The 18,331-nt window shown below is 33.3% G+C and overlaps 1 protein-coding gene across 6 annotated transcripts in view; it reads left to right on the top strand.

Moving 5' to 3' along the window:
• The window catches only part of COG6 (component of oligomeric golgi complex 6), an 85,167-nt gene that overhangs the window by 670 nt on the left and 66,166 nt on the right, over positions 1–18,331 (top strand). For 3 of the 6 annotated variants that reach the window (XM_026493182.4, XM_044381784.3, XM_048215551.2), the window contains exons 2-7: positions 2,355–2,498; positions 6,921–6,992; positions 11,347–11,405; positions 15,873–15,984; positions 16,854–16,936; positions 17,308–17,378. In XM_026493182.4, the coding sequence (XP_026348967.1) occupies positions 2,355–2,498; positions 6,921–6,992; positions 11,347–11,405; positions 15,873–15,984; positions 16,854–16,936; positions 17,308–17,378 (541 nt within the window). The remainder of the gene's footprint in view (positions 1–2,354; positions 2,499–6,920; positions 6,993–11,346; positions 11,406–15,872; positions 15,985–16,853; positions 16,937–17,307; positions 17,379–18,331) is intronic. The other 3 variants (XM_026493183.4, XM_048215550.2, XM_026493184.4) reach the window with 2 other exon arrangements.

Here is an 18,331-nt window from a genome sequence, read left to right as displayed (position 1 = left end):
AGAATCGGGGTAGGCATAATTGAGCATTTCCACTGACGGGTGAGAACGACTGAAATAACTTGCAGCGCGAGAGAACTACTGCTTGCTCAGGGCTCAGATGAAATACTGTGTAGTACTAGTTTTTGTTGTTGTTAGCTAAGCTCCGCCCGTGATAGGTGGGCTCATGCTGTATTTCTTTATAACATAAACCGTCCACATCCTCTCCCAAGTACCTCCTGAAATGCATCCATCCAGCTTCTGTCGTAGCTGGTTATCTTTTATGTATCACTGAGTCTTTAGGTAACTTGGTCATGCCATAAAGAAAAAAACATATGCAAAAGTGAGAGAATTTTGTAGATAAATTTATAAGTAACTGAAAATAAGCTGTCAATAAGAATTTGGGTGTAAGAAATAACATACTGTATTAAGAAAGATGGGCTCTGGGGCCACCATTTATTTATTAGATATAACCATCAAATTGAAGCATTATGATTTGAGTAAGCCCCTTAATTTCTCTGAGCTTATTTTTCATCATTTCTAAGTTGAGGATACTGCTGGTAACTTTCTCAGGGTTGTTGTGAGGATTCAACAAGAGAATCTATCTGAAGTGCTCAGCACAGTGCCCAGCATTTACCATTTCTTATTAAATGTTAATTTTATCATACGGCTTATTGTTTAATGTGACTAATACTGACATTTATTATCTCATTTAATACAGCTACTGTGATGTAGGTAACATTATCTCCTTTTTACCCAAGAGAAAAATAAGGTATTGAAAGAGTGTAACAAGGTTAAATCATATAACCAATAACTGGTGGAGCTGTAATTTGCACCTGTCTATGTGATTTTGTTCATTCATCGTTTAGGGACTACTTCTTGAGCCAGGCCTAGGATATTTCAAGGTTATAGTTAAAATAAATGGTTTCATTTTGTGGCTTTTCTTATTTTTTTGGGTACATAAATCTTTGTAGTGCTTTCTAAAATACTTAATTTAAATAACTTTATTATTTTTTGTCAAGCCAGCCAATATCACAAAATAACATTTTAACTGAAACATAGAAGGGTAAGCCTATTAGAATATATGTTAGTTCAGGTGTAGGAATTTATATTTGGAGTTAGATATCCTGGGCTTGGTCTTCTCCCTTCCTTCCTCTATGCATATTCTCTCTGTAGGAGAACTCTCTCACTTTTATGGTTTTAAATAACAAAAAGGGTGATGATTCTCAAATGTATAACCCTGTTCTTGATATCTCTACTGAGCTCCAGATTTGTATAATCCGTTGCTTATCTGACACCTCCAATTAGTTACCTGATCAGCATCATAAAAACTTAGCCCAATTCTTGGTTTTGGAATATCTCCTTCTTTTCATCTGCAATGCTACTGTCTTGTTCTAAATCACTATCGGATCTTTGTTTGGATTATTTTCTTCCTGCTTGCTTCCTTTCTTGCCCTCCGCCCCATCTGCTCTCTTCACAAAGTTAGAATAAACTTTTAAACATTTAAAACACATTACATTACTCCTTTCCCTAAAGCCTCTAGCATTGTCCCACAGCTTCAGTCATACTGGCCTTTCTGCTGCTTTAGGGTCTTTGTACTCATAGCTTTTTCTGCCTGTGAACAGCTTTGTCCCTATGGATGCCTTTCCTATTACTTAGGCCTCAGTTCAAAAGTCACCTCAGGGAGGCCTTCCTCTAGGTTCTGCTCCCAGTTACTCAGTTCCTAGCCTGGAGGCTACAGGTGATACTTACTTCTTTTATATATATATGTATATATATATATATATATATATATATATGTGTGTGTGTGTGTGTGTGTGTGTGTGTATCCTAGCCTGGAGGCTACAGGTGATACTTACTTCTTTTATATATATATATATGTGTGTGTGTGTGTGTGTGTGTGTGTGTGTATCCTTCCAGAGATAGTTTATACATTCACCAGTAAGTATGCATGTATATAGTCTTCTTTCTTTTTTAGCAGTTGGTATTATAACTGTTTCTATACCTTGCTGTTTCACTTACTGTATCTTGAAGTCTGTATTATATAAGTACATAAAGAATTTTCATCTTTGTTAAAATGGATATATCATAATTTCTTTAACCAATTCACTTTAGATGGACATTAAGGGTATTTCCAGTCTTTACAATTCCAGACTATTCAGCAGTGAGTAGTCTCATATACATGTTGCAATGGACAAGTAAGTAGATCCTTATTGTGTTCTAGAAATAAGTTTACTATTCAGTAATGTGAAGGTTGCCAGGTATTTTTGATTATTTAATGGAAACATTTGAAAATCATTTCATTAAAATTTGGCTTGAGATTAGGAAAACATTTGAAAATGGTTCCCAGTAACTGTCTTCTATTATCAATTGTGTAGGAGATGTTGGAAGCTCTCAAGGCACTTTCAACCTTTTTTGTTGAAAACAGTTTGCGGACTCGAAGAAATTTACGTGGAGATATTGAACGCAGAAGTTTAGCCATCAATGAAGAATTTGTCAGCATTTTCAAAGAGGTGAAGGAAGTATGTAAATTCTTGTTTGACATTTATTGAGAACTTACTGTATGCCTAAACTCTGTGCTAAGTATTTTTATGAATTGGGTTATATGTTTGCTGTTCACATACCATGTTCAAATAGAAAACTTAACTACTGGGGCGCCTGGGTGGCACAGCGGTTAAGCGTCTGCCTTCGGCTCAGGGCGTGATCCCGGCGTTCTGGGATCGAGCCCCACATCAGGCTCCTCTGCTAGGAGCCTGCTTCTTCCTCTCCCACTCCCCCTGCTTGTGTTCCCTCTCTCGCTGGCTGTCTCTATCTCTGTCGAATAAATAAATAAAATCTTCAAAAAAAAAAAAAAAAAAGAAAAAGAAAACTTAACTACTTAACTCCAGAAGCATCCAGGTCCTTCAGTTAGTGTGATTTCTCAATCGGTGACCTCCACTAATGTTGCTTCTGAGAAAGTTGTAACGTTTGTTCTAGGATACTCTCTTAGAAATGTTTGCTTTTTTAACAATAACAAGAAAAAACATTTCTTTAAATGATTTTCTAGTAGAAATTTTCCCTCACTGAATAAACCTCTTTTAGATAACCACTTCTCATTGAAGATTAATTAGGATTGAGTTACTTTAGTGCATCACAAATTATGAAATTTTCAGATTAATTAAGATCAATTACTTCCAGCATAAGTAATAATCTATCATACTTGAGTGAGCAGACTACTCACCATAGGGTAAAAATGAATTATTTATTATGTTATTACATTTTACTTATGCAATGTTTTGTTCATTTTATTAATATCACATATGCTGTATGAGTTGTATGAAAGTGTTATATATGGTTTCAGTGACTAATAAACAAATGACGTTTAATAGTTTAGAAAGATTTCATTGACTGAGGCTAAAAATCTGGAAGGCTGGAAGGACAGTTTGGTAGTGTTCGTAAGAATAGAAAGGGTATCCATGAGCACATCCAGATTGCGGTCTCTAAGTACCGTTTCCCACTGAAAGGAACAATCTTACAAATATCAGAAAGCAAGGAAGCTATCTGAGACCTTTGGGAAAGTGGTGGAAGAACTTTGGAGCTAACTTGATGAGGCTTCTGTTGGGGTGATTAGAGCATCAATAAGAATAACTCAGTGGACTAAAACACAGCAAATGTGTTTAAACCCACAAATTCATACTGATCTAAAAACCAAACAGAACCCTCATTGGTTATATTTGGTGGATATAAGGGAACCAGCTTATTTTGAAAACTGCTAAATAAAAGAAAGAGTCAAGCATTTATCCTGTCTTTTGTTCCAGCTACATACAGTTGTTGAGGGGAGGCTTCCCTTTATAGCTTTATTCTAATAAATGAAGAAAGAATGATAGAAGATGAGAAGATTTTGCCACCACCGTTAAATTTATGGATCTAGTGCAAGGTTTCTCAGCTTGGCACTATTTTCCGTTTTGGGTCAGACAAGTGGGGACTGTCTTCTGCTGTTTAGGACGTTGAGCAGCATCCCGGGATTCTATCCACTAAATGCCAGTAGTACCACTTTTTCTTCAGTTGTTCCACCCAAAAATATCTACAGACACTGCCAAATGCCCCATCAGGGGGCAAAATTGCCCCGATTGAGCACCGCTGATCTAGCCATTGGTCATCACTGGCAGTTAACCTCTCAAAAAGCAGCTAACCTCATATCTGTCACTTCTAATAAGGGTATGTAACACTGCCTATGAAAAATTCTTTCCAGAAAACTGAACCAGAATATAATCAAGCTTCTAGATCTAACTGCCTGTTTATAGGAAATACAGGGGTCAGAGAAATATGTTAGCACCACAGATATGCAGTTAGCAAATATAGAATGTAGGGAACTGTAGAGACAGATGAGCTGGTTTCTTCAACAAATAAATTGTAAGAAAAAGAGAAATAGGGAGAAGTGAGACGGTATAGATTTAAAAAAAAGAAATGAGAAATAGCAACCAGTTGCTATTTGTGAATCTAGTTGGTTCCTGACTTGCAATAATTATTGAAAAATTGGGACAGCTGGGGAGATTGGAACACTGACTAGATGTTTCATATTAGGAGATCATTGTTAAATATTTGATGTGAAAATGGCGTTATGTTTTTTGAGTCTTAGAAGCATATACTGATGTTTATGAATGAAATGATAAAATAACGTGAATACAAAATAATTCAGTTTGTGGGGGAGGGAGAAAAGGATGAAGGAGAGGTAGAAAGTGGGTAGAGAGATAGATGAAACAAGAGTTGTCAAAGCCGGGTGATATGTACATTAGTTCATATTATCTCAACTTTTGGATATTTTTGAAGATTCTCCATAATAAAAAGTTTTTAGAAAGTTTATCATATACCAGTTTTATTTCTGAGCTTATAATTTTATTTAATTGGGGAGTGGGGGAAGACAGTTTGCCCTAAGTTCAAATAAAGACTTCATAAGTAGTATACAGGCCATTGAATTACAATCATCAAAACGCGGCATTGAAATCATATATTTTAAATAGATGTAATACATATATATTACATAGATGTAATTTATATTATTTGACAATCAGGTCCATTTGGTATATTATGGTGGCTAATGTAAATATTAGGAGAAACTGACTTAGCTGGCTGATAATGTCGTAGTGCTATTCGTATTAGATTACACAGTGAGATTTAAGGGAATAGTGAGATTAGCGTACTTAGGTTTCTGCTATTGCTAATATTAATTGATATTTTTGGAATCATGTTTTTTTTGTTCACCTCAAAGCAATTTAGGACTTCATTTAATGATTTGATTTATATGCTATTTGTAGTGAAGTATAGAGAATAACATTTGAAAATATTGGGTGCTGTGATATTTATAATTCAAAGTACTTTATAGAAAGAAGGGAGAAAAATCTTACTTCTTGGACTTAGATCTGTACTCATATTTTGATAAGTGATTTTCTAACTTGTTGATCCTCACACTTTGTTTATAGCTTCACTGGGCAGCTTTCTTATCTCTTGCCCTCTGATTGGCCCATCCCTTTATAAGATGGTCATGTTTCTATTTGAAGATCTGAGAATTGTGTTGAAAGGGATTGTCCACTGTCTACCACTGAAACCTCCTTCTATATTTTTCTGTTGTGTGACACCAGTTTGAATTGGGGAAAAGAAGATAGTAGTGCAATATGAAGCTAAATGTGATATCATTTTTTCATATAATATTTTTCATTGATTCAATAAGGACTAGTGAATGGTTTGGTAACAAGTGTAGAGCCTGGGAGACCTGTTGGAAAACTCTTTTTTTTTTTTAATCAGTTCACATAGAGATACCAATTGACCTGAACTAAAGTAGCTGTTAGAGTAATAAAAAAAAGGGGGCGCCTGGGTGGCATAGCGGTTAAGCGTCTGCCTTCGGCTCAGGGTGTGATCCCGGCGTTCTGGGATCGAGCCCCACATCAGGCTCCTCCGCTATGAGCCTGCTTCTTCCTCTCCCACTCCCCCTGCTTGTGTTCCCTCTCTCGCTGGCTGTCTCTATCTCTGTCAAATAAATAAATAAAATCTTAAAAAAAAAAAAAAGAAATGGATAAGATGCATACAGTCAGGGTATAAATGATTGGATTTAATGACCAGTTACATTCCCATGTACTTGGAGGGGGCTAGAGGAAGAAGTACACAGGGAGAGAATGTTACTGAGAAAATTGCCAGCTCTGTGGCATGATCTACTATGTGACTCCACAAGGTACAGGAGGCACGATTTTTAGTTTATTAGGTTTTTGTATTTGCTTGTTTTTATTGATTAAAAGTTACAAATAATTCATTATTGAAAAGTTAGATAAGATCAGAAGTCAGAACAATTGCTTATTATCCTATCACCCAGAAATATCTTTTGTCATTATTTTATTGTCTGGCTTTTCCTGTGTTCTTCTGTATGTGTGTATGTGTGTGTATATATATATATATTTTTTTTTTAATGGGAGGTATTATATGTATTGTTTCATAATACTTTTTTTATCTTATATAGACATCTTTCCATGCCAACACACACACACACAGTCATTGTTATGTATGTGCACAGATTTCCATTGTGTGGTTGGAAATATTTCACATTTTCCTTTTGTTTTAGGCAACTCTGTGTTGATCATCTTCTTACATATATTGTTGCACACTTATCTGATTGATTCCTTAGGATAAATAAATCTTAGTGTGAGTATACCTGATTGAAGAGGTATTAATATTCTTAAAGCATTTGCCATTTCCAAATGTCACCCCCTTTAAAAAGCATATACTAATTTCTTTACATCTTTTTTAACACTAGGTGTTATTCTTTTTAATTATTTCCAATCTTAAATATGAGATCTTTTGTCATGCTTTGGCAAAAAAAAAAAAAACAACTCATGAGATGAAAATAGGTTTTGGCTTAGGGGAGAGAATTTCTTTAACAATATATGTAATGCTTGCTGTTATTTTTTCCTTTTCAGGAACTTGAGAGCATACATGAAGATGTTCAAGCAATGAGCAGTTGTTGTCAAGATATGACAAGTCGCCTACAGGTACTGTGTAATGGCTGGATTTTAGCTTAGTTCCTGGTTCAAAGTAAGCTTTCAAAAATTGTTAGCTAGATCTACAAGATATGTGGCTATCTAATATATCATCTCCTATAGGAAGTTCAAATATAAATATTATGCTTATTTTTTAACTATAAATAGGTATATTTGGATGATGGTTTACTGATATTGTTCAGTTAACTCCAGTTGCCTTTTTATTTTGACCTAGTCAGTGTGGAGCTAACTGTATAGAATTTTGATAAACCTCTCAATCCTGTAATATTCCATAAATCCAGCAGAAATGAGTTCCTTAGTAGAAAGTCTCAGGAGTAAGTCGAGACTGAAGCTATGCCTAACAAAGACCCAGCTTACTCATGTTTTGTGCTCAGCCTCCCCACAAAAAAAAAATCTCGGGAAAATATCTGTAACTCTACATCTGTTTATTAAAGCAGTTTGGAACTTCCAGTTTGATTGCAGAGTTAAGATTTAACCTAATTAGGGGCGCCTGGGTGGCACAGCGGTTAAGCGTCTGCCTTCGGCTCAGGGCGTGATCCCGGCGTTATGGGATCGAGCCCCACATCAGGCTCCTCCGCTATGAGCCTGCTTCTTCCTCTCCCACTCCCCCTGCTTGTGTTCCCTCTCTCGCTGGCTGTCTCTATCTCTGTCGAATAAATAAATAAAATCTTAAAAAAAAAAAAAAAAGATTTAACCTAATTACCCTCATTTATAGCATTTTGAAATAGTGAGTAGAATAGGGTTCCTCCTAAGAGTCAGTCATGATTATGTTTACTAAGATTCTCCTGGAACTATTGACAGCTACAGTGATGCTAGGAAGAATCATATGCATATTCCACAAATCAATCCTAAGCTACTTGCATGATCTATCTCTAGAGCCAGTTTCCCGTTTCTCTAAAATTTTAGCTTTCCTAGTCTTAACTAAATTTCAGTACTCTTATTGAATCAGATATTATTAGCATATCTATTGTTCAACCTTAGGTCCTTATGAATTACATAGTACTTAAATAGTCATAAAATCTTTGCTAATTATTGTCATTTTACATTTTTTGTAATATTACATTTGTTACTTAGTAATTTTGTTTGACTATTCTGTACCTCTAACTTTAATTTCCTTTTCTCATCTTCTGGCTTTCATGATTTAATGCCTTTTCTCAAATTACACTCTGTAGGGTTTTTTGTATTTTATACTCTTGCAATTATTTTGTAGTATTTTTATATGTGGTGTTATGGGATTATTCAAGTTCCTGTTTTGGGGGGCAGTATCTCTTGTTTTCTAATTTTTATCTTTAATTGTATCTTTATCCTTTTATCATAGCTATTTGTAGATATGAAAAGATCAAAGTATTTTTATTCTTCATGCTATTTTCAAAACAGATTATAAGTATTTTAAATCACAAAGCATCCTCTTTGGTTTTGTCCTTTGTATTTTCTTTTTTTTTTTTTTTTTAAAGATTTTATTTTTATTTATTTATTTGACAGAGAGACAGCCAGTGAGAGAGGGAACACAGCAGGGGGAGTGTGAGAGAAAGAAGCAGGCTCCCAGCGGAGGAGCCTGATGTGGGGCTCGATCCCAGAACACCGGGATCACGCCCTGAGCCGAAAGCAGACGCTTAAGGACTGCGCCACCCAGGCACCCCTGTCCTTTGTATTTTCTTTGTACCCACCAATCCTATTTTTTCCTTATAATGGCGTGGGCCCTTCTTTCTTTTTTTATATCAATTTTATTGAGGAAAAATTGATGTACAATAATAAACTGCATCCATTTGATGTATACGAATCAATGCATTTTGACAGTTCTAGACCCATGAAACAGCTACCATAATGAGTATGTACATTTTCATCACTTGCAAAAGATTCTCTCATAGCTTTTTAAACTGAATATTTAAAAATATTTTATACTACTTGTTGTTTACATTCAGTTTTGATTCTCAGATTAATAGGGATTAGATCTGTGATTTTGAAAGTTTTGTTCATCCGTTGGCACTGATTTATTTGCATGTAGTGTTGTTGGAATCTTCATAGTACCCACTCGGACTATCAACTCTAGAGTAATGTTTTTAATTTATTCATTAATAGAAAAAAGAATTACTTCTTCATTTTAGGATGTTATACACAGGACTAATTTAATTAGCTCATATGTTTCAAAATACTTTGGACTTAGGACATTTTAGAAGTTATTATTACAAGATACTTTTAGAAATGTTATTAATAATATGTTGTGGACTTGCTTGGATAAATTACATTTAGAGGCATATGTTTATTAATGAGAAATAATCATCACTAACATTTAAGATAAATTGGAAATTGTTTTAGGATAATGATCTTTAGTGGTATTATTAAACATTATTTTGGAATCATTACCACAATTTATGAATGAAGAGTCAGGAAATATAATTCTTATTGTACACCATAAGTATCATATTTCAGCAATTAATAGATGGTATTTTCTGTAAGATATACCTTCAATTTAATAATGACTGAGACTAAAAAAAGAAGCTAGTAAGCATTTTTTGATACTGATTTTGTGAAGCATTCTTTTTTCACAAATATTAAAATGTAAATATATTTTGGAATTGAGGGAATACTACCTTTTAAACAATTACATTAGGCAAGAATAAGGTGGCAGTGGATCTTGAAAGCAAAGCAACATTAGGAAAGATAAGGAAGAATTTGAAGAAATTAGTAAATTTAAAAAGTAATAATTTTAGAATAGTACCATGGGAGCCATCGTGTTCAACTCCTTCCTTAAAAGTTATTGATCTGCTGAATTACCTAGGTTCAAATCTATTTTCTTAAAAATATTTACTATTTGCTAGGTGCATACTTTGGTTGCAAGGAACACAGACTCAACTGGAGGTGGAGGTGGGGGGGCTCATTGATGGGATGCCCATATGAAGCAATGAGGCAGAAAGTTATATTGACAATCTGAAAGACTATAGGAGGATTAGGCCTCTAAGAACCCAGAAGTTGTGGTGGGCTAGGGATTTCTGTCTAGATCGAATGTAGCTCTAGAAACATTAGCAGCAGAAGCTTGGCTCTTTATTGTAGTGTTCCAGCCTGAAAATGACCTATATCTTCACATATTTGCTCTGGTATCCTATCTTTAACAGACTGATCTTCCACAGTATGTGTTTGTCTACTTTATGCAGTTGACCGTTGAACAATGCCAGAGGTTAGGGGCATTGACTGCCCACACAGGCAAAAGTCTGCATATAACTTTTGACTCCCCAAAACTTAACTACTACTAGCCTAATGTTGACCAGAAGCTGTTAACATAAACAGCCAATTAACACATACTTTATGTTATTTGTATTATATACTGTATTCTAATAATAAAGTAAGCTAGAGACAAGAAAATGTTACTAAGAAAATCATAAGGAAGAGAAAAGAGATTTACAGAACTGTAGTTCTTGTGTAAGTGGGCCCACATAGTTAAAATACTTCAACTGTAATTTCCACTTACTAGTTGCTTTATTTATACATAATTCTAACTCACTCTGTCCCTTCAGGGCATGGACCCCATGTCTCTAGCTGCCATACACCCACTTGTTTCTCCTCTCTTTTCTAATTGCCTCATGTTTAGTTCTTTGAGAATCTGAGTAGCTATATTTGTCTTTTGTTTCAGTCCACTTTAAAATATTTGCCTAGTCTTAGGATAGAATAGCTTTTCATCAAGTTTTCATTCCTGATCCTTTTAGTTCTGGCTTGGGGGAGGAAGATTGCTTAATATAAAACTTGGTCAGGAACTTTTTCTTTAGATAGGCTGTCTGTCATCTTCCCCAAAACCCTATATAAGGGATAATTTGTATATTCCAACTCTCAAATGCTTATCTCCATCTTGGGCATTTCTGTTGAGTTCCACACTAGCATTTCAGTGACTTACCTTCCAATTCCATTTAGAGGTCTCATGGTATCTCAAGTCACATGTGCATAACAGAAGTCACGTTTTTCATTCTTATCCTGTTTTTGCAGTACTTCTGTTTCACTAAAAACATCATGAACTGTTAAATTCTTTAGCGCCCTGATACCTTTTCCCTTGTAAGCCTTAGTATTATGTGTCTATTGAGAACTCTGAGTGGGTTCCTCTTAGTAAAAGTAATATTTGAGCCTTGAAACATTGGTGTCAACTGTTTGGCCTTTTAAATTATTTATTTATTTATTTATTTATTTATTTATTTATTTATTTATATTTTACTTATTTATTTATATTTTGGCCTTTTTTAAACTTTTGAGTTCTGGATCTCACATGCTATAAGTTTGAACTTCAATAAGTGGTACTATTAGTTTTCTGAAGTATAAAAATATTGAAATGTACTAATGTTAGATATGTTTATAATTTTAGGCAGCAAAGGAACAGACACAAGATTTAATAGTAAAAACTACTAAGCTTCAAGCTGAAAGGTAAGTTTTCCTTTGTTTAGTTACCTCTTCATTAATTTGGAGATTAAGTGGAAAGAAAATTATAGATAATTCCAAATCAGAGTTAAAGTAATAAAAAGCGTGATTCAAAATGCATAAAACATATAAGATTCTAAGCTATTATCCAAGAGGAAAATAAACATAAAATGATAATTTAGGAGTATCAAACTTGATATTTGGGTTGAGGGGTTATTCATTCTTGGAGGTGACGGTGTGTTGTTTATTGTTTGCTGTGGAATTATAAAAAGATTGCTTTTTAAAATGTAGGGGTTTTTAAAGTTTTAGTAATTTTGTTTCCACACTCATTGTCTTTTATTTTTCTAGCTATGATTAATCTTCTCTGATATAATTAAGAGTTCACTGTATAAATTTTTCTTGTGGTAGTTACAGATAGGTATGTTAATATTGGTTCATTGAATAAATGGGTGAATGAAAATGAGTAGAATATGGATTCATGTATTTTAGTGTGTATTACAGTCTTTTGTAATTAGTTGTTGATTTGGTTGTTTCTTTTCCCTCTAAACTGTGAACTCGTTGAGAACAATGATAATTTCTTACCCTCTTTTTATGTCTCGGTGCCTAATACATTGTAGATTCAATAAATAATTTTTGAGTAAAGGAATATGGAATGCAACTAATCTAATGTCAGGAAAGGAACATAAAATAAAAACTGAAAAAGAAACATTGTATTGGAGCTTATACCATATATGGGACCCTGATTAATGTCTGCAGGAGGCAACATTAAAACATTGTGTTTCTCTGTATATTCTCAAAACTAAGCAGGGTTGTTCATGTTTATTATTTTAGTAAGCTGATGAAAATGTTTTGGCCTGGTATGCTTTTGGGAGTGAAAATTTCTGACATTCTAGTATCCCAAGAGCTGTAGCTTTGATGTGCCAAGTGAACATTTGTGGAAAGTATTTTAGGAAAATTACATAGCAGAAATTATAACAGATTCCTAGGAGCTGGCCGAGAGTTGTTTTTCCATTTTTAAATATTACGTTTTCTTTTTAGCAAGAAACCTTGTTAAACAAGCGATTAGCTTTAGAAATAGAAATTCTGTGGGCTTATTTGGATAACATGACATTCTTATTGAGACAGATATATAAAGGATATGAATATTTTCCCAGCTGGGTTAAAAGAAGGTCAGTCATTGTGACAGCTGATGCTCTACTAGGTAAAGGTCCATGTAAAATTGCCTTCAAGAACTTCAGCTAACATTTCTTTATGGTATTTAGTTGATAGAAGGTGAATTTCAGTGATAATCAGAAAATGATATCCACAAAATATACTTCTATATTTTTTAATACTATTGAAGTCACTATTTATTATACATTTTTTTGTCTTCTGTGAAGACCCAACAGCCAGATTTCTTTCTGGACTCAGAAAAATAATCTCTGGTGAATGTTTGTTTCTTTTTGAGGTGTAGTTTGTTAAAGTGGAAAGAATGTAAACTTTGAAGACAAAACCCTGAATTCTAATCTAAATCTTGGGTAAGAGTTCATTAGAATTTTAATTTTGTAGAAGTTACTTCTTAACCTGCGGCCTCAGTTTTCACTTCTGAAAAAAGGGACTAGCATCTGTGTCATGGGGTTGTTGTCATGATTGGATGGTATGCATAGGTGCTGAACGCATTGCCTGACATCTGTCAGGGAACATTGCTCTTCCATCCTCCTCCAAAGCCTTTATTAGATAAACCAATCAGCACATCTTGTTTCTACATTGGCTTTGGTGGTTAGGAAGTTTAGGCTATTTTGTGCCTAATTTAATTAGAATAGCTTTTCTCAGCTCTTACTTACTTTTTCATCCTTTCTTACTATTTTATTTTTTAATAGTTCTAGTTTTATTTTAATTCTGTTATTTGTTATAAACTAATTCCTCTCTAAAAAGGTTATACCAATTTACAGTTTTGTCAGCAATATATGAGGATGTCTCCTTTGTCAGTAGTAGGTATTGTCATTAAAAACTTTGCGAATTTTATAGATGAACAATAGCATCATAATTCTAATTTACATTTTATTGAATGTTGGTGAATCATTATTCTTTTCATTTTGTCATGCCATTTATATTTCCTAATCTTTTTTGTTTTCTTTTATGTATTTTGCCCATTTTTAAATTCTTTTTCTTATTATTTTGAAATTATTTGGTAGAGGTTAGTCTAAAACATTGAGTTAAAATATGACAGAGGCATATTTTCAGGAAAAAAAAAAGCACAGTAAGATTCATAGATCATGTTCTGAGAATGCTTGAAAGAATCATTATAAGGATTAATTAGTCAGTTTATTCTAAATACTTAGTTAATATATGAAGACATATCCTGAAAATTCATTTATGGATGTTTTATATGTATTTTAAAAAAAAAATAAATATGTGTTGCTCTATATATTTTTGGCAACTTGCTTTTTGTCTCTATAAAATGCCTTAAAGATCATTTCATGTTAATATATACAGATCTACATCATATTTATCTGCCGCATATTATTTCATAGTATGTATTTGCTGTATTTATTTATATATTATATAACATACAATATGCAGTGATTACATGAACACATGTCAAAGAAGTTGTAATTTATTGTAGCCATTTATATGTTTTGTATGAACATTTATTTTATATGATTTTATTTAGGTATTAAAAACTCTCCAAAAGATACCATATATCAATTTTGATGTAAGAGGGTGACGAAGTCTGTATCATATGTATCTTTTGCCACACCAGACCCTGGCTTAGGGCTCTTATACATTGTAGGTCCCCGTTAATGTTATTAGATTGCACAGATGCTCTCAAACCAAATGATTGGACTATCACTATCTAACAGTAACTTTCTGTCAGAATGGTTGTGCAGTTTTACCTGGGAAGGACATATATGGTAACTAAAGAGTAACATGACTTAAAAATATATTAGAATTTATTTCATTACTACTTTTAAAATAGTTTTCATCTTGAGATACCAAACCCTTGTTTTAGCAGTATGGCCATAGTTCAATGTATTTTTGGACCAAATCTTTTGTAGATATAGAGCCTCTGGTTCAAAGTCTTTATTTCATGGATTTTTTTTTTTTTTTAGAATAGTCAATAATATTATTTGGAATGAGATTTAATGATTAAGAAGTAATATCAAGATAGGTAATACTAGCTTTGATTAAAACAAAAGTAAATTATAAACTAAAGAAATTTATTTCCTTTGTGCCTAATAAATTGACTCTAGAGATAGATCCAAAAGAAGCATCAAAAAGGTTTTAGTCAAAATGATTGATCTATATAATCTCAAGGAATTTTATGAATTCTTGTAATTACCTTAAATCCTGCATAATGATTGGAGCTTTAAGAGTATAAAACAAAACCTGTTAAGGTGGCTTTTTGATACCCATAATAAGACGATTAAGGACATATGCCATTTACCTATTGTAGATTTCATTGGGTGATTTACATTATTATGTGAGATAAACAGAATGTTACTGCCACCTAGAGGACTTTTACTTTCTAACTTGCTATATTATTTCAGAGCATTTGACTGAATTTAAAACCTGACAACCCTAGCATACCAACAAAACAAAGATGGCAGATGCATTGTACTTTCTATACATATAATGTTCATGTTTATTTTGTTCACTCTCATTTGAATATTATTAAATTGTGGAATATTACTGCCTTGTGGTTACTGCTAGTGAAACCCAATTTTATTTATATATCTCTAAATCTAAGAGTAGCCCGGTATGTTGAAATCCATTCAGGTAGTTTGTACTCCTAACTTGCATTTAGATGGTAACTCGACTCACTCCTTCAGGTCTTCACAGACCACATTCCAGATAAGAGCGTGCCTTTTCTTAATTGTCAAGCTAGTCTAGACAGGTTGCATCCAGATAATGTAATTTAAAAGGCTTTTTTATTACCATATCATGCAGAAAAAATGGGGAAGATAAAAGTGAAGTGCTTTTATAGATTTATGAAGAATTGGTAAATGAGTTCTTGACTGCTGTTTCTAACCTAAAATTAAAAAATAATAGACCTGATTTGGGGTTGCTGTGTACTTCATGTGAAAACTTCAGAAGCTTAGGATTTTTTACTGACTAAGAAGAAATTAGTTGAAGATGGGTGTATTTCTCTCCTGTAAGATAATCTTGTTATTACAAGATGAACAATTCAAGTACATGTAAGTGGCTGAGAATTTGTTGTGCAGAGACCATTTGTGAACTTATTTCTTCTTTTCCATAATGATTAACTCCTTTTACTGTCTTCAGGTATCTGAGGTAGAACGATTTCAGCTAATTTTATTATCTACATGCCTGATGAGCTTCTAATGTTTGAGGCAGAATTGAGGCTTTCAAAGATGTTGAGAATCTTTCACACTTGTTTTAAGAAGTTATTATGTCAGAGATGTAATTTGTTTTAGGCGATGCAAATTCACAGCATGCTTAATTTTTTTTATTGCTTTTTAAAAAATATAGTCAAAGATTAGAAATAAGAGCACAAGTCGCAGATGCCTTCTTATCCAAGTTCCAGCTGACTTCTGATGAAATGGGTCTCCTCCGAGGTACTAGAGAAGGACCTATTACTGAGGTATCTTGCTTTCTGTTACAATCATTTAAAGCACAGCAGATACTGACTTACAGAGAAATCACTTTTTTTAAGGCTTTATTTTACCATCTTAAAAGTTTGATTTAAAAATATTTTTTAAGTTTAGAAGCTAAGATGCATTTTAAATTACCTTAATTTGGCTTTGTTGTTTATTCAAAGCAATATCTAGATTTTTTTTTAAAGAAATCAAAGAGTATCAAGTTTATAAAGAAAACCTACTCCTCCTCATTTCTAAGTCCTTTGTCAGCCATTTTCAACCTTGTTAATTGCTTCTTTCCTAAATTCTGTATCCTGGATCTGTTGATTTAAAAAAAAAAGAGGGGGGGGGCGCTTTGGTTATCTATGTTCCTTATTTTCTGTTGTGAAATAGGAGATTTTAGTCTCTTTTATGCCTCCAACTTTACATTCTACTCTTGGATTAGGAGGCAAGAACAGGTATATAAAAGATACGTAAAACATCATCTTCAGTGATCACAAAAATATGGTTAATTAAGTCATAAGGTAATATGTAGCATGTTTTTCTTTATGTAGTAATCTTTAGGTTTGCATTCTCTTTCACTAGACTATGTATTTCTTGAGGACAGGGATTTTTGTCTATAAATTTTGTGTTCCCAGCAACTAGCATACTGTTTGGTACTAGCAGACATTGAATTAATATATGTTTTAAAATTTAAATAAATATCTATTACACTTTCTATAAAAATTTAGAGAAAGTTAAGGTCAGTTATAGGAGGGCTTCATTAAAGTAAATGAAAGGATTTGTTTTTCCCTTGTAGTGATATTTCAATTTAAAGTAATGTAATTTCACCTGAAAACATGGGCATTTTAAAGTTGCATTCTTAATTTTAAAGGATTTTTTCAAGGCATTGGGAAGAGTAAAACGAATTCATAACGATGTCAAAGTTCTCTTGCGTACAAACCAACAAACAGCAGGGTAAGTAACGTTTTCAATTCATAATTGTATTTCCGCTGATATTTCTAAAATTTTAAAGGCATCCTAGGTTTTTTTGAAATATGGCATTTTGTGAAATAGGAATTTACTCTTTATGTATCTTTGGATAAGGGGGGAGTTAGTTATACCCTGATACTTACAGAGTAAAATAACACTTGCCTATCTAAGTGATGGTATTAAAATTTGACAACATTTACTTAGTCATAAAAAAATTATTGAAAAATCATTCCATAAAATGATAAAAAGTTAATATACTGTAACCAGATCACTCTGTAATTAAATAATACGATTAAATTCTTAGGTGTAGCTGTTATCTGTACCTTTAAATTAAAATAAATCTTTAATTTTCTTAGTTTAGAAATTATGGAACAGATGGCCTTGCTTCAAGAAACAGCTTATGAAAGACTTTATCGGTGGGCTCAAAGTAAGTGATTTCTTTCATACGGTCTAGATTCATGAATATTAGTTTTCAATTTGGTTATTTCATCTGACCTTTGGTATTGTATTTTGATCTTAGTAATCAAAAAGTATTTTTAAAAAGAAAAATGAGCTTTACTTTTGAACATGTTGTGTTTGTATCATGAGCATCTTGTATCATTGAAGCTCTATGTATGGTTAAGGATGATAATAAAAAAATAAAGTTAGTATTTCTGCCCTACATTATCTTAGAGTTGATTAGACATTTTTTATTATTTAAGTACTGTTTTATACAGGGTGAATTTATTTTTCTCTTGTTGCTATAACAGATCACCATAAACTTAATGACTTCAAACAACACAAATTTATTACCTTATAGTTCTGTAGGTCAGAAATAAGACATGCTGTCACACGCTAATAGTGTTGGCAGGACTGCATTCATTTCTGGAGGCTCTAAGAAGAATCTGTTTCCTTGCTCATTTAGTTTGTTGGCATAATTTAGTAACTTGAGTCTGCAGGATGGACTAAGGTGTGAGTTTCCTTGCTGGCTTTCGCTGCGGGCTTTTCCCAGTTGTAGAGGCTTCCTGCATTCTTTGGTTTATGGCCTCTTCCTCTGTCTTTAGAGCCAGCAGTAATGGATTGAGTCACTCTCTCACTTTGAATCTCTCTTGCCTCTTCGTCCATATCATATCTCTGATTGACTCTTTTGCCAGCCTCTTCTACTTTTAAGACCTATGTCATTGGACTTACGTGGGTAATCCGGGAACATTTCCCTGTTTTAAGATCTGTCACCTTAATTTTGTCTGTAAAGTCCCTTTTGCCATGTACTATAACAGTCACAGGTTCCAAGAATTAGAGATCTTTGAAGGGCCACTATTTTGCCTGCCATAAGTGGTTTATTTATTTTAGTTTTGTTTTAAAATGTCTCAGTATTCTGTTCACAAAACTGCCTGTTAAAAC

The sequence above is a fragment of the Ursus arctos genome, unplaced genomic scaffold, assembly GCF_023065955.2.
Source record: "Ursus arctos isolate Adak ecotype North America unplaced genomic scaffold, UrsArc2.0 scaffold_10, whole genome shotgun sequence".
Classification (NCBI taxonomy): domain Eukaryota; kingdom Metazoa; phylum Chordata; class Mammalia; order Carnivora; family Ursidae; genus Ursus; species Ursus arctos.
Note: the sequence above shows the minus strand (reverse complement) of the source record. Positions and strands in the feature narration are given on the sequence as shown.